Below are 16357 nucleotides of genomic sequence, written 5' to 3'. Positions count from 1 at the left end.
AAACTGTCACGTAGACGTAGAGGCATGAGCGTTTAATTCATTTAAACGCGTAGGCTTTCGCGACCCCATATCATCCATGATGCAGGTTTTTTTTTCTTGGGGGGGGGGGGGTTAGAACAAATCTGGCTATCCGCCTGATGATGCCGGTTGTAATAACTGGCGAAACGTCGGACTCAGATTGTAAATGTTGTGGCTTGGCTCTCCAATACAACGGTGTGCTGTACTGGTAACGAATTGGCCACGTTCTGTTTACGTGACAAACCCCTTACTAATTGGCTGTGTCGGGTGGTGGCTGGTTTAACGACACATTGGTATATTTTCGCGATCTAACCCCCCAAAACCCATCTTCAGGATGAATGAATGTCGCTGCACTGCCATCTGCTGGCTGCCACGTAAACTGAGACAGGCGACCCGGTGGAGACGACGAGCCGACACAATCAGAACCTTATATTTTTCCTGGAGAAATACGATGAGCTATGAAGCTCTTTTTCACAGATGCCCAGTTTCAGTATCGGGACTGCTCAGTGAGTGAGCTTAAAAAAAGGGGGGGGGAGAGGTCGCTAGAAACTTAAACTAAACTACATTTTATTTTACCATGTTACGGCCCACTGAACAATATCGACCTTTTTCAGAAGCGACCTGGCCATAAATGATCGCTGAACGAAGCAAGCTTATCGTGTGGAAATATAGAGCAGGCAAACACTCGAAACGGGTGATGTTGATTTTAAATGTGGAGGGGGAAAGAACCGGTGGACCCGGAGAATCCACGCGACCACGAATGGAGATATCGACCTGCGCAATTGCTGGAGCGGAGGCTGCATGCTCGGACGGGAGTGGAATGAGATGAGGTTGGAAAGGGGCAATGAGCGTGCTGTGCCCGGGCGCCACGGTGGTGAGATGTTAACTACTTCGCCTAGCATACAGGAGGTCATTGGTTCGATCCCCGACCGTGACACAATATTTGGAGTTTTCGGTGTCTCTCGTCGTGGTCGCGATTTTTCTCCGGGTCCCTCCGGTTTTTCCCCTCCACGTTTAGAAACGTGCGTTTGGAGTATTTGGCCACGATAAGTTTCCACATAAGCCACTTCGTTGAGCTATTTGTAACCAGTTCGCTTTGGTAACATAGCTATGTAAGTGGTCAAATTAAAAGTTTAGTTTAGGTACCGGGGAAAGGTGGCTGGGCTCACTACGCTAATCACGTAAGTGCAATGGTCAGGAACGTGGTATTTTTAGGGGAAGTGAATTCTTGTTTGAACTCGGAGTCGACTCTCGATTACCGGGGTTTATGCGGGGAATGAGGGTTCGTCCGCCGACACAAAAGTAGAGACGACTGCGAACGATGTGTAAATGAGGTTGTGAGAAACGTGTTTATTGCTTCGCTGTGTAGAATGGGGGTGAATATGTACACCGCATCATTTGCCGAGTGCCGTTTTAAAATTGATCTGGGATTAGATTGGGAGGCAGTGGAACGATCGGAGTATCGGGGTGAGGTCACATTAATGGGTGCGGGGGAATTCAAGCGGCAGCATTTTGGATGAGCTGATGTGTGGTGATGAGAGTTTTGCCGAAGGCTATAGAGGGGAGAGTTGTAGGTGACTGATGGTAATGCAAAAATAGCTCCGGTTTGTCATCAGTCGAGCAGAGTTCTCTGATACGAGAGTTCTGAATGGAAATAATAACCATTGCTAGTCTACATTATAGACTGCCAGTACACTCAACAAACTTAATAACCAGGCTACAGTCTACATTATGAAAACTATATTTTCATTTTTGTTTTATTTTTATTTTATACCTACGTGACTTTACCGAAAGAACCAAAGAGTATGGACCCTTGCAGTCACGAAAACTTCAAATCTAGAATTAACCAGGCTACAGTTGACATCAGTGGTTTTTGGTTATTATTTTTTAACCTTATTTTTATTATAATTTTTATATCTACGTGACTTTACCGAAAGAACCAAAGAATATGGAAATGTTTATGAATGCAGTTTATATGTGGATAAAACATCAAGAACAACATCAACAACAGCAAGGGATGCCACATTCAATTCACGTCTAATTTTATTTGCATATGCATCATCGGTGCGCCCACGCACTGGATATGCCAAAGAGTTCACAAACGTTTCTACGCGTGCAAAACAAAACCGCCCCGAACAGTGAACATTCCAAATCTTTAATAAAGTATAGAGCAGGACCCAGGTGTTCACCAACTTGCACCCACGTCAACGCGTAGGCTGCTGCAGCAGCAGCAGATGGTCATTCTGTGTGTCTGACCTCCATAATCCCATCCAGTAATAATATTAAAAACCAGTCGCACACATTTTGAGTTCATAGGAGCATTATTAAACTCACGCTCCCATCACCTCACACAACCCACCATCATTATCGCCGCGATCATAATTTTCGTCATCATCGGAGGGGCAAGCTCGACAGGATGGAGTATTTGCACTACAAGAAATTTAAATCATCAGTTCGATTCTCAGTCGAGGGGAGCGAACTGCATACGCCTCCCCCCTCGCCACGAATTGACAACAGACAACCAGTGCCACGTGGCAGGGACGCAATGTCTGCTGCGTGGACAGATGCCTCGTCGGTTTATAAAAGTGGCTTCGCTGGCCGTAGATGTCCCAGTTCAAATGGGCAAAAAAACGGCAACGGGCAGCCAATATTTGTGACATTGTGGTGGTGTCTTAAAGATGCCATCAAAAAAACCACGAAGCTTTTTTTATGATGTGTACCTCGGTTCTGTCCCAGGCTGTTCGATAGAGTTTGAAACTTCGTCAATGAGGGGAAAAATTCTTGAAAGTTGTAGTCAAGCACATCACCAACGCCCTGTGGACCGATATTACTGCGCTGATTAAGATTGTATGGGAGGCATGAGATGACTGCCATCATGGTGTGCAAATGAATACATTAAAAAAAATGTGTTCCCAAAAAAGATATTGCTTCAATCTTTGGGGCACATTGACCAACTGGTGATATCACTCCGATATGTGTTAACACATCAGTAGAGTAGCATCACTCGTGCCTACGGCCGAGTTCCTGTCCATAAGTGTAACGTGTTTTTTCTTCTTATTCATACAACTTCAAACTCGTATCATAGACAAATATCTCCCAAGTGGCCCACAAAGACTGTTTGGGTCAAGTGATGTTAGCGAGCACCTATGAAGGCCAGCACCACACACCTTCACCTCCCCAGTGCCGATAGAAATACAGAGCCAGGAACTAATTTAAAGGCCTAGTAAACTTTGGGGAGGCCCAGGGACAGGTTCAGGTATCACTCGCCACTGAGGTCAACTGTGGCTGGGAATTGAACCCAGGTAGCATGGTTCGTAGCGCAGCGCGCCAACCGCTACACTGCCGCTCCCTACGACTGGTATCAGGAACACGCGGGATATTATGCAGCCGAGATGTCTTAGCAGAAACCGCTGTCTCTACGGCTCGTGTGTCCAAGGTTACATGGATTTCAAATCTGTGGGTGCCACATTGTGGATGGCGAGGTTCTCTCAGAGAGCAGTTTCGACAGATTACAGATTATTTGAGGTGCTTAAGGCATTCCTCTGGAGGTCAAACTATAACGTGGGACAACCACCCCCCCCCCCCCACCTTTAGAATTTCACATCCCTCCCAACAACACAGCAGTGAGGAGCTGGGAGTTGCTGCAATGGGGTGCGTCAACCCTTCAGCTACGATGCCAATTCTAATAAAAAAACTAAATACAGTGGTTAAGTTTCGGACTATACATGGGCAATTCACCTTAAGTATACAATAAAATAAACTTTGGACTTATAAAGCATCATAATACAATCGTACCTCACTCAAGGATTCTGTACACAACAGATCAATCGTTTTGTTTCTAAGCGGATTCGATAATAAAACACATCGATACGGAACACGTCGGAACGAAGCGGTCAACATTGCTTGGTTTGCTAATGCTCTCAAAGAGGAAATTATTCTCGTCGATACAAACGTTACAAGTGCTCTGTGATACGTCGGCAAGAAGAGCCCACAAACCATTATTGCAGCGAGTTAGGGTACGTTTCAAATCGTGTAAACATCTAATATCATCCAAAACAGCATGAAATTTAAGTGACCAGAGACCACCCCCCCCCCAAAAAAAAAACGGCTCTGAAATATACATTCGTACGTTTAAAGCGAAACAGTGGGGAAGGAACTGTAATCTATATTAAAAACATTGGGTTTATTCTTTGTTATCACGACAGTGTAATGCGGCTTGTTTATAAAACACCGAAAATTATAAAGTGAACAGCACGGGGCTCATTTAACTGCAAATCATGGAATGTTCAACTACAGCTGTGGGGGGGGGGGGGAGTAAATGCGTTCTTCTCAAGAGTATGACCAACTCGTCTTCCGATCCAGCGATATTTACCTTAACGGCAAACAACATCGACCCGACGCATTTTTGTGTTCACGCGCGGCACTTCTCTCGAATCGGTAACAGACTCGCGTCAAGTTACTTCAACTTCCAGTTGACGAAAAGCAAAGAGGACGCGTCGATATTATTACGAGGTTTGGGGCGACGATGAAAAAGACAACCCCGAGAGAGAGAGAGAAAAAAAGACCCGATGCGAGCGTCATATCACAACACGCACAGAGCGGATGAACTCCCACGACTCGCACGGCTCGCTCAATTGCTAAAAAAAGAAAAAGCAACCGTTATTAGTATTTGGCGAGAAACAGGCAGCCAATGACTGCGGCTCAGCTACAGTCCAAATCGATGAAGCCTAAGCGAACGAACTCATTACACGTAGTTGTATTTCTGAAAATGCTTATAAACGCTTTTCGTTCACGATACCGGCTGGACTGCGAGCAGTCGGGGTGTAACCATTCTCGGGGTTGATATCGGTTTTCAAGACGCGCGATGAATCGCCTAGATGCGCGTGATTCGGTGTTCTCCCGATGTGCGCACGTTGCAATGGCTTCACGTGTCCCCTCCACCCAACGCAGGCTGCTACATTCACCACAATGTTTGTTTAAAAAAAAAGATCAGTTTTCTTTCGATCCGATTGTGACCATGAATCGCGAGTGGGTTCAGATTACCTCCGATATCAAGTTCACAATGGCCAAGAGGCTCAGCTCTTGGTGAGATCTACAGCAGTGGCAAGCGTCGGCAACAGTCCTGGCCAGGACTGGATTCTACACTCCATGTGTGCCATTCATCAGCACCTGACTAATAATAACCAGGGAAGGAGACGTCTCCCCCCCCTCCCCCCCCATGATAGGAGTCCTAGCCTAGAGCCCAGGATGGGTCGAAGGCAGGGACAGTCATCGCAAGGTGAGCGGGGTGGGAAGGCACACGCGGGGTGTAGCCTCGCGTACGACAACTCGCGTGCGTCCGATCGAGCGTTCCTTCACATCACCGTGCGATCCTTCAACCCAACTCCGCGCCCCCAACCCAAATTCTCTTAAGCAGGAGGTATTCACGGACGGTTGGGCAAGTGGCAAGCTCTCGTGCGGAGCGACCGGGCAGCCGAGACGCAAACGGGACTCTGTAGCGAGCGCCGGGGCGGGGGGGGGTTCAGGGTTAGGGTACACGGTTTCACGCAAATCGCCGTCCCCGTGGAACGTACCGCAAAGTAATGGGGACCGACGGCAACGCGAACACGCTTGCGGGAACGACGCTCACCACCTCCAGTGTAATGTGTGCATAATGCCGTAGATACATTCTCTAAGAGTACCGTTCACGATAAAACTAATTAGTACAAGCACCCCAAGCGCCCTCGCCGTCCCCGAACGTCCGACACGCCGACGACTGAAAGTCCTTGGGCATGTCCCATCACAGTGTATAACAAGGTACAGCCGTGTTCATCAAGCAGGTGGAGGTGGGGAGGGGGGGGTTCCGATGGTCCGCGAATTTCCTTCGTTTGAATAGAGGGCCGCGTGTCCTTCATGGGAGTCCCGAGGTCTCGGTGGGGTCTCTTGGTGACCCCCCTACAACTCCACCAGGCCTCCTCAAGTGCATGGGGCGGCCGTGTGCGACCGCGAACACATATGCAGTGAAGTGAGATTTACAAACCAAATTGAAAGTCGCACACCCGCATTGATTATCCTGCCATGGTGCTGGACATGGCGATAACAGAGACGCCGTAAATATTTCCCCCCGCCCCCCCCCGACGCACCGAGTGAGTCTTTTTACAGATCAGCGATCCAGAAGGGAAGGTCGTTTTCTCAGCGCTCTGTGTGTTTTATTCACCACTAATTCCCGCTGCGAGTGTTGGCAAGGGCTTCCAACGGAGTCATCGTTTCATTCCACGCGCAGGTGCCGAGAGGGCAACTCTTCACGGGCGGCCGTTTGATCAGTGCCTGAAAACTTGACCGGAAAAAAAATAACTAAATCTCGAAAACAAAATCGCCGAACAAGCGCGTCAGCCGCTCCACTGTCCTGCACCCGCACAGTCTTCTCTCTTCTATTGCTCAAACAGGTACCGGCAAGAAAACCCGAGTCGAGGTCATCGGTGCTCGATTCTTCGTGGCGGTTGGCCCGTCTTGGCTCGGCGTTTCGTGACGCTCGCCGAATGAGACTGAAAACGCGGCGTTTAAAAATGCAACTCTTCCACGGCCAAAAAAAACGCTCCCTTTTTCCCCACGGTGCGTGCCGTCGGTACTGTGCTGTCGGCGCCGTCTCTGCCGAGCTCCTCACAGGTGCGGCTCCCCGATGGTCCTGCGGCACATGGAGACGCGGGCGCTGGGCGGCCGGTCGCAGTTGTGCGTCAGCTTCACCTGGTGCGGCTCCAGGCGATCGTAAGCGCGCTTGTACTCGCGGTCAAACGCGTCTGGCGGGGCGGAACAGGGCGTGACGGATTGTGTGGGGGGTGGGGGGTTAGAGAAATGTGAGCAATGCGAGGATACAGCTGGGACGATTGGTCAATCGTGTCGTGGAATCGACGAAACAAATGGCAATGTACCAATTTTGTTGTGGTCGATTACTCGGGGCCCCTTGAAATATGGTTTGCCGACGGATGCCGTGTAAACAGCGGCAAGACTTTTTTCCAGAATTATTTTTGCGTTATCCGACAAGTCGGGTGAGGATGTTTGGCCCAAGAGCAAGGGGTAACACAATGAGTTCAGATGTTGGACACGAGCAGTCGGGCCCTCCGAGTGGAATGTCACCATGTGACAATTAGGTGCGCGACAAAGCGTCGATTCATCGAATGAAGTGGATTCTTACACTTGTGATGCATGCATCGACGAATTATACACGTGAGGGTCGATTACCTACGAATCGAGTGAATTGTGAGCATGGCGGGGGGACATTCTCTGTGAAAGAAAACCGAATTTCAACGTACTAATTTTACCGACAGAATTGCCACGGTGGCGAGATGTTAACTGCCTCGCCTGGTATGCAGGAGGTTGTGGGTTCGATCCCGACCCCGACGCCTGCTGTATATTTCAGCATTTGCATGTTCTCCCCGTGGTCGTGTCGATTTTTCCCCGGGCCTTCCAAATTTATCCCTCCATATTTAGAATCAACATGCGTTTAAAGGTGTTGGCTGCTATAAATTTCCCACGTGACGATAAGCCACTTTGTTGAGCTATCATTTGTGGCCAGATTGCGTCTGAAAAAAAAATCCATAATGCTCAGTGGCCCTTACCTGGTAAAATAAAAAAAAATGTTTATAGACTCCCTGAGCAGCAGCCGGCTGCTTATGCCACCGTTCGCTCACCGACCGTACAAAACGACTCACCAATGTCGACATTATCTCTGCCCAGTGACACCATGGACAGGAACAGGATTTCCCGGTAGAGGCTCCTGCAACAAGACAGGGGAGGAATATTTGTCGCACTTCCACCGCACGTCTTCCAATGATCAGTATGTTAATTTAACACGTAGGCTTTCGCGACCAATATTATTCATAATAAAGGTTTTTGGGTTAGATCGCGTTATTTATAAATGTGTCGTAACCCACCACCACCCGACACGGCCAATCAGCAAAAAAAGTGTCACGTTGACAAAAGACAAATAATTCACTACTTTAGCCCACCGGTGTGTTGAAGAGTGAATCCACAACATTTACAGTTTGAGTATGACGTTTCGCTGGTAAATACATTCTGGCGAATTGCCCGATGATGCTGGATGTATTTACCAGCGAAACGTCGTACTCAAACTGTAAATGTTGTGGATTCACTCTTCAACACACCGGTGGGCTAAAGTAGTGAACTAATTGTCTTTTGTCAACGTGACACTTTTTTTGCTGATTGGCCGTGTCGGGTGGTGGAGGGTTACAACACATTTATAAATAACGCGATCTAACCCAAAAACCTTTATTATGATCGGTATGTTCATTGAAATGCTTAGTATTTTTCCCAGCGTTATTTTCATCGTGTCGTCGGCATCCTGTCATGAGACTTCGCATCCATCTGGAACTCTCACAGCACAGCAGTACACCGCCATGCGTATTAAAGTCTAGAGAAACCAGACTTAACAGAACTTCTTCTGAGATCCCTTCAAGTGATGTTCATCTGCAAATTCGAGGGTGCACTTTCCAACAGAGACACAGAAATGAATGGGCGGCCGAATAGTAGGGCTCGCGCTTTAGCGGTTCAATAAATGGACCCCCGAGCAAATAGTTAGTTGGGCGAGTCGGTGAGCTAGTGAGCGTTTGGTGCAGCCTGGCGGCTGGAGGACGAGCGAGTGAGCGAGCCAGCGATTGCCTACCGGTGGCGATGGCGGCGGTGAGCAGGGTGCTTGGCTTGCATCTCGAGCACGTGCGAGAGCGGGCGGTACAGGTCGTTGTGCTGGATGCTCGTCACGATGCTCTGCAGGGTGCCGCGCGGCAGCTGCTGCTCGTCCGTCACCAGCGCGTGCACCAGCGACGACTGTTCACCTGGGAGGAAACGCAGACACGGACGCTAACCGTCAAGAGGTGCGCGTCGCTCAATCGCACGGAGGAGCCAGCGTGGAACCGTCTTCAGGAGCTATACAGACCCCAGTGGTGTTCGGGAAGCGCTCTTGCCAATGACATCAAGCAACCAAGCAGCATTTGTTTAACAGGCCGTGAACTTTCCAATGTGGCTCAGAGGAGTTAAAACCAAATCAAGTTCGCCTGCAAAAATTAATACTGTTGGAATACATTGGTCTGGATGGCCTGTTGGTTTGATGCACTTAAATAGTACTTCGACAATGGAGCAGATTTGAGCTATTTTTAATGGTTGAATCTGTTATTATCTGTTTACATGTGCCTTGTTAAACCCAACACAGTCGAATAGCGATGATATTTCTAGCATCGCTCGACAATGAAGTCAAATAATCCCGCTGTTTAATTACAGACACACTTAACTGGCCTGTGTTCAACTGTTTAATTGCACACACACACTTAACTGGCCTGTGTTCAACTGTTTAATTACACCCACACACTTAACTGGCCTGTGTTCAACTGTTTAATTACACACATACTTAACTGGACTGTGATCAACTGTTTAATTACACACACACACTTAACTGGCCTGTGTTCAACTGTTTAATTACACACACACACTTAACTGGCCTGTGTTCAACTGTTTAATTACACACACTTAACTGGCCTGTGTTCAACTGTTTAATTACACACACACACTTAACTGGCCTGTGTTCAACTGTTTAATTACACACACACTTAACTGGCCTGTGTTCAACTGTTTAATTACACACACACACTTAACTGGCCTGTGTTCAACTGTTTAATTACACACACACACTTAACTGGCCTGTGATCAACTGTTTAATTACACACACACACTTAACTGGCCTGTGTTCAACTGTTTAATTACACACACACTTAACTGGCCTGTGTTCAACTGTTTAATTACACACACACACTTAACTGGCCTGTGTTCAACTGTTTAATTACACACACACACTTACTTAACTGGCCTGTGATCAACTGTTTAATTACACACACACACTTAACTGGCCTGTGTTCAACTGCTAAACCAGCAGTCAGTCATTTAACACACGGCACACGCACACGCACGGCACGCGCACACGCACGGGGTGCACAGCCTAAGGCTTAAGGCAGGTGGGGACAACTGAGAACTGCATTCAGCCTTGAATTGCAGAATAAAACAAAAGGGAAAGAAGAACACGATGGTTAAAACAATGAAACGTGAAGATGTCTACTCAAGAGGAAGCATGGATGGATACAGTTTCAACCTCCGACTGTGTATACCCTACCTACGATGGGCAGCCAGAAAGTTTAATGAATAAGCAGCCAATAACACATCTAGTTGTTTTTACTTGATACGAGCCTTATTTGTAAACCCCACTTTCATATTCGTGTCATTATTAAAAAAGAGACCCCTCATCTCAATGGGCTCTTCAACATCATCATCATCATCGTCGTCAGCAATGATCTATCCACTGCTGGATGAAGGCTTCCCGAAACAAACGAGGGTGTTGACTTGATTATATACAGGGCTCACCTGTCAATGTAGGAATTAATACATATTTCGAGGGTGTTGCATATTGATATTGGCGGCTGTATTCACACTTGTGCTCGTGTTTTGACATCCACTTCTCGCAACTTTCTCACCACCCATCAAATGCAGTTTCGGAATTAATGGCCCGATGATGCCTCGATTCATCAGTTAATCACAATAGTTAAGCTCATAGTACGCAAAATGGAATTATGAACATATAAGAATCGGCGTGTTCTTGAAACCGAGATGTTGCAACGTATATAATGGGTTCAAGTCAACCCTGCAGCCACCATTCATGGTAATGTGGTAAAAAAGTATCGATGAATCGAATTGCATCGCCGGAGGGGGAGAGTCGGTGGGGGGGGGGCATAATCCGTTCTACCCTCAATGCCGAGTCTAGAAAAGGTGGGAGCCAGCAACACAGACAACGTTGACACGGAGTCGCACGAATAGACGCGTGACGACACGGCACAGACGCGGGGGGGGGGGGGGGGTAGCCTTTAGCCATCAAAAGGAACTCACGTTCAGACATTAGCGTACAGTTTAGACCTGCAACGACACAGAGGCACCACCCACGTGCACGCACCTCTGATTAGCACGGTTGGCTACGTACGGCGCGAAAGAGGTTCAACATACGTACATGTATACGTCAGAGCCGAGGGGACTCGGTCAACCTCCCCCTGGGGGGTAGTTTGGCAACGAGGAGGTACCCAGGCGCCCGTCGACGCTTAAGCATGTGCGATGAACAATTGTGCGGTGCGTTAGCTATCGAAAGAATCGGACCCAGTGATGCAAGGGTCTCCCGGGCTGTCGTTTCACATTTGGCCATCTCTTCCCTGTTCGAAAGCAAACCACGACGTTGCAAAGCGTGTGTGGTGAAGAAAAACGGAAGACGACAAATGTGGTGGGTGCCACAGGTAGCAGTGTTTTGGAAGCCCTGGAGAAATGGAAGCCAAAATAAAATACGAAGGGCTATGCTTAGGGGTACGATTAGGGACCGCGTTAGACTTGGGTCAGTCATCCTATTGCTGGGAAATGAAAGTCCATACGTGGAATTTGTGACGAGAGACTTGGGACGTTTCGACTAAATGTGTTAAGAGACCACGGTGGTGGTGAGCAGTGAAGCTGTTTATTGACGACAGAAGATGAACAAGGTTCATTGTCTGAAAACGTTACTTTATTCGGTATTTGTCTGTTGAACGGTAGTGTTAATGACGGGCGCGTTAATGATGGTAGTGTTAATGGCGGTAGTGCTAATGGCGGTAGTGTTAATGACGGGCGTGTTAATGACGGGCGTGTTAATGGCGGTAGTGTTAATGGCGGTAGTGTTAATGACGGGCGTGTTAATGACGGGCGTGTTAATGACGGGCGTGTTAATGACGGGCGTGTTAATGACGGGCGTGTTAATGACGGGCGTGTTAATGACGGGCGTGTTAATGACGGGCGTGTTAATGACGGGCGTTTTATTGACGGTAGTGTTAATGACGGGTGTGTTAATGACAGGCATGTTAATGACGGGCGTGTTAATGATGGTAGTGTTAATGACGGGTGTGTTAATGACGGTCGTGTTAATGATGGTAGTGTTAATGACGGGCGTGTTAATGACGGGCGTGTTAATGACGGGCGTGTTAATGACGGGTGTGTTAATGACGGTAGTGCTAATGGCGGTAGTGTTAATGACGGTAGTGTTAATGACGGGCGTGTTATTGACGGGCGTGTTATTGACGGTAGTGTTAATGACGGTAGTGTTAATGACGGTAGTGTTAATGACGGGCGTGTTAATGACGGTAGTGTTAATGACGGTAGTGTTAATGACGGGCGTGTTATTGACGGTAGTGCTAAAGACGGTAGTGTTAATGAAGGTAGTGTTAATGACGGTAGTGTTAATGAAGGTAGTGTTAATGACGGGCGTGTTAATGACGGTAGTGTTAATGACGGGCGTGTTAATGACGGTAGTGTTAATGAAGGTAGTGTTAATGACGGGCGTGTTAATGACGGGCGTGTTAATGACGGTAGTGTTAATGGCGGTAGTGTTAATGACGGGCGTGTTAATGACGGGCGTGTTATTGACGGGCGTGTTAATGACAGGCGTGTTAATGGTGGTAGTGTTAATGACGGGCGTGTTAATGACGGTAGTGTTAATGACGGGCGTGTTAATGACGGGCGTGTTAATGACGGGCGTGTTAATGACGGGCGTGTTAATGACGGTAGTGTTAATGACGGGCGTGTTAATGACGGTAGTGTTAATGACGGGCGTGTTAATGGCGGTAGTGTTAATGACGGGCGTGTTAATGACGGGCGTGTTAATGACGGGCGTGTTAATGACGGTAGTGTTAATGACGGTAGTGTTAATGACGGGCGTGTTAATGACGGGCGTGTTAATGACGGTAGTGTTAATGACGGTAGTGTTAATGACGGTAGTGTTAATGACGGGCGTGTTAATGACGGGCGTGTTAATGACGGGCGTGTTAATGACGGTAGTGTTAATGACGGGCGTGTTAATGACGGGCGTGTTAATGACGGGCGTGTTAATGACGGGCGTGTTAATGACGGTAGTGTTAATGATGGTAGTGTTAATGACGGGCGTGTTAATGACGGGCGTGATGATGAGCGTCTGACTGGAACTGTGCCGTGGTAAGAAAACGCTCGTCAACCAACATCTTCCTTTTTTCAAAACATATCCCCCGACTTCATTGAAACATCTGACGATTTGATAATCCGCCCTCCATAGACGATTAAATACGATATAATGTAGGTAACGATGTTGACGGGGGTCGTCTCGTGCCTGCGGCACTCACTCTGCGCGTTCCAGTGGATGTACATGGGCTGCCCGGGATCCTGGTGCAGCTTCAGGTTGTCCCACAGCATCTGTACCAGCACCAGCTTGCTGTCCTGCGACAGCAGCTTGCGGGGCACCTACACAGACACAAGCACGCAACAGGGTGCCCAAAGATCAAGATCCCCCCCCTGCATAGCCTCAACAGACTGTTTGGGGCAAGTGCTGTTAGCGAGTAGCACCGATGAAGTCTGGCACGGCACACGAGGGGGTGGGGTGGCCAGCACTACGCCCGGCCGCCTTTGTATCCCCAGTGGTGATTTTTACACACCGCACCAGCTATTTATTTGAGGCCGAGTCGACCTTTGGGGAGGCACATGACCGGTTCAGATAATCGTCACTGGCGTTGACCGTGAGCGAGAATCGAACTCGGGTCGCCAGGTTCGTAAGGCAGCGCGCGCTAAACCGTTACACGCTGCCGCTCCCCACACCCGGCACATACACACACACACACACGTACGTACGTACAACAGCCAGCCACCTCGCGCGCGTGTACCTGTGTGCCCCGGTTGCAGTGCTCCGAGGCGAGCACAAGGCCGGGCAGGCTGCTGGGCAGGCCCAGGCGGCGGAAATACCACACGAGGTTCCAGAAGAGGATGGGGTGCTGGTCGACGAAGGGTGGCGAGCTCACCACCTGCTCGCCCTCGTTCTCCAGCAGCGACTCGAGCTCCTTGCGCAACACCAGCGGGCTCAGGTAGGGCACCGACACGGGCTCGGGGTTGCTGGCGCGACCCTCTATGCTCAGGCACTCCTGGGAGGACACACGCGACGACATGGGGGGGGGGGGGGGGGCCGTGAGCGTGTGAATGCGTGCGTGCGTGCGTACGCGAGAGCTGGCCGCACAATCATCCCCTCGTGCGTGCCTGCTGGCCTGAATTCGGTGCTCTCAAACAGAACTTTCTCCAAGAGCCGCGCGCACGGCACCGCGTTGACGAGGCGCAGGCAGTGTGGGGGGCCGGCGGACACGGGGGCGGGGGGGAGGGAGCGGGGGGGAGCGGGGGGGTGCGGTACCAGCGAGCCGTTGAGGTTGTTGGGCAGGCTGCCGGTCATGGTGGAGGTGCCGAGCGGCGCCCGCAAGCCGGGCCCCGTGATGTCGGCGAGCGGAGTGCGGGCGCTGGCGCTGCGCGGGATGGGGACGCTGAGCGGCACCGACTCCACCCTCCTTGCTGGCGCCTTGCCGTGCTCGGGGGCAGGGCTGGTGTACACGCGCGTCCAACGGTGATGGAATGAGTTGAATGCCCTTCATTTAACCAGGCTGGAGTCGACTGGGGTTCGGTGAATGGCGATCATTATCACCACCACAATTCATATTAGTCTGTGGGTCAAATGTAATGTATGGGTCTATTGTAAGTCTATTGGGCCTATATAAATATATGGGTGCTGTATAAGTCTATGGGTGCAATGGTAGCTAATGGTCCCAAGTAGGTCTACATGCACCATATAGGAGTTTTATCAGTTTCATAAAAGTATAAGACACTTATTCAAGTGTATTAATGTTTTACGAGTATATGTGTTCTTTATAAGTCTATTTGATCTACGTATAAGGGTATCGTGGACCAATCATCATCCATCAACAATGTCAGTCGTTTGTCACTCCCATGCTGGAATAAATCCTTGGTCATTAAAACACTGCGCATTCACAATCCACCACCTTTCCTACTTGCGATCCATCCCCCATCGCTCCGTATCCTTAAATGCGCGCCAAATATCAACACCTAACGACAAGGTCAATAGGTCACCTGCTGTCCTATGTAGTTTCCCCATGGTAAACGCACGGCATGGAACCGCCGTGCGACAGTGGGGGTTCACCTGCTGTCCTGCGAGGGAGTCACGGTGAGCGTGATGAGCGGATCGATCGCCGTGGCCACAGCGGCACGGGGGGGTGGCCTCCCGTGCGAGAGTGGCGCCTCGTGGAAGCCTGCCGTGCCGACGCCCTGCACGCTCTCCATCGATGACGACGGCTTCAGACAATTCCTGCGGTGACCACGGGGCGGGGGGGGGGGGGGGCAACGTGGCATGAACGATGCGTCCGTGGCGCGATCGTGAAAGCGGCCATCGCTACATCCCTACCGATTGCAATCCAGATCCCGTACTAACTGCAGCCGTAATCTAATCCTGTAGCGGTCTAAGGTCCTCATCCCAGTCTAATCTGCGTCACTATTCCATAAGATACCAGGGTTTAAGTCCCTGCTAAGTTGCTGTGCAATTGATGATTCTCTCCCTCTGAAAACCCAGCCCAACACTGGCGGGGCCCACAGTTGACTCCCGCTCAGGATTATTATTTGTTGGTTTTTGTATCCGTCTCCCTCGCCGGCAGAGTGTGTGTGTGTGGCGGTGTTACCTGCCGGGCCCGCGCATGTCCCGGATCTCGATGTTGAGGAAGGGCACGAACGTGGAGCCGCAGAACGGACACGTGGTATTGAGGTTCGAGTCGTCGGCCATCCAACCGGCCATCACCTCCTCGTCGTACACGAGCGACTCGCATGCCCGGCAGCGCGAGCAGCTCGAGATGAGGACCTGGGGGGGCGCGAGGAGTGGGGAGCGACATAGAACCGTGTAGCGTGATGATGGGGCCGTGAAAACAGCAGACGTCTCACACCTTGGGCGAGTCAAGATTTGCACGGTCGACATCACGGAGAGCTGTAGGCCTCCGGTTAAAACAATTCCAGTTTTAGAGAAATTAGAAGGTACGTAACAGTTAATCGACGCATCGGGGTTAAAACTTATTTAAACGCTCGCGACAAATGAGCAAAATCTTGCGGCTCAAAATATATTACTTACAATGTATGCAAATTGTATCCTCGTGGGCTTTCAGAACGAGGAACGGGATACCCAATGCCCGCAGTTGTCACGAGGCTGACTAGTTTGAAACGACCTGCAGATGATATTTATCCGTCGAGCAATGCGTTTCTAATGAGGGCCTCTTTCAGTGGCAGAAGTGGCCGAGGTGTCTGCGTTCATGTGTGGCCCGCCAAAGGTGGTGAACATCCTGTTTTTCATGATCCTGTTTTCCCCTTCATTTAAGAAAAGGTTCCCACCCCCCTCCCCACCCTGGCTTCAGGCTAACAAGCGAAAGAGAACAAAAGCAAGCAAGAGACCGCAGAC

The 16357-nt window shown here is 49.7% G+C and overlaps 1 protein-coding gene across 8 annotated transcripts in view; it reads right to left on the bottom strand.

The window, feature by feature from the left end:
* Window positions 1-2043: 2043 nt before the first annotated feature.
* The window catches only part of LOC116950764 (C-myc promoter-binding protein-like), an 88753-nt gene continuing 74439 nt past the window's right edge, over window positions 2044-16357 (bottom strand). For 6 of the 8 annotated variants that reach the window (XM_076073083.1, XM_076073085.1, XM_076073089.1 and 3 more), the window contains 9 exons: window positions 15594-15769; window positions 15062-15226; window positions 14264-14447; window positions 13749-14003; window positions 13215-13332; window positions 10939-10965; window positions 8678-8846; window positions 7707-7771; window positions 2044-6794 (listed from right to left, as the gene is read on the bottom strand). In XM_076073083.1, the coding sequence (XP_075929198.1) occupies window positions 6658-6794; window positions 7707-7771; window positions 8678-8846; window positions 10939-10965; window positions 13215-13332; window positions 13749-14003; window positions 14264-14447; window positions 15062-15226; window positions 15594-15769 (1296 nt within the window). In that variant the 3' untranslated portion in view covers window positions 2044-6657. The remainder of the gene's footprint in view (window positions 6795-7706; window positions 7772-8677; window positions 8847-10938; window positions 10966-13214; window positions 13333-13748; window positions 14004-14263; window positions 14448-15061; window positions 15227-15593; window positions 15770-16357) is intronic. The other 2 variants (XM_076073087.1, XM_076073090.1) reach the window with 1 other exon arrangement.

This window comes from Petromyzon marinus, chromosome 40, assembly GCF_048934315.1.
Source record: "Petromyzon marinus isolate PM22_M1 ecotype Great Lakes invasive population chromosome 40, UKy_Petmar_22M1.pri1.0, whole genome shotgun sequence".
Lineage (NCBI taxonomy): Eukaryota > Metazoa > Chordata > Hyperoartia > Petromyzontiformes > Petromyzontidae > Petromyzon > Petromyzon marinus.
Note: the sequence above shows the minus strand (reverse complement) of the source record. Positions and strands in the feature narration are given on the sequence as shown.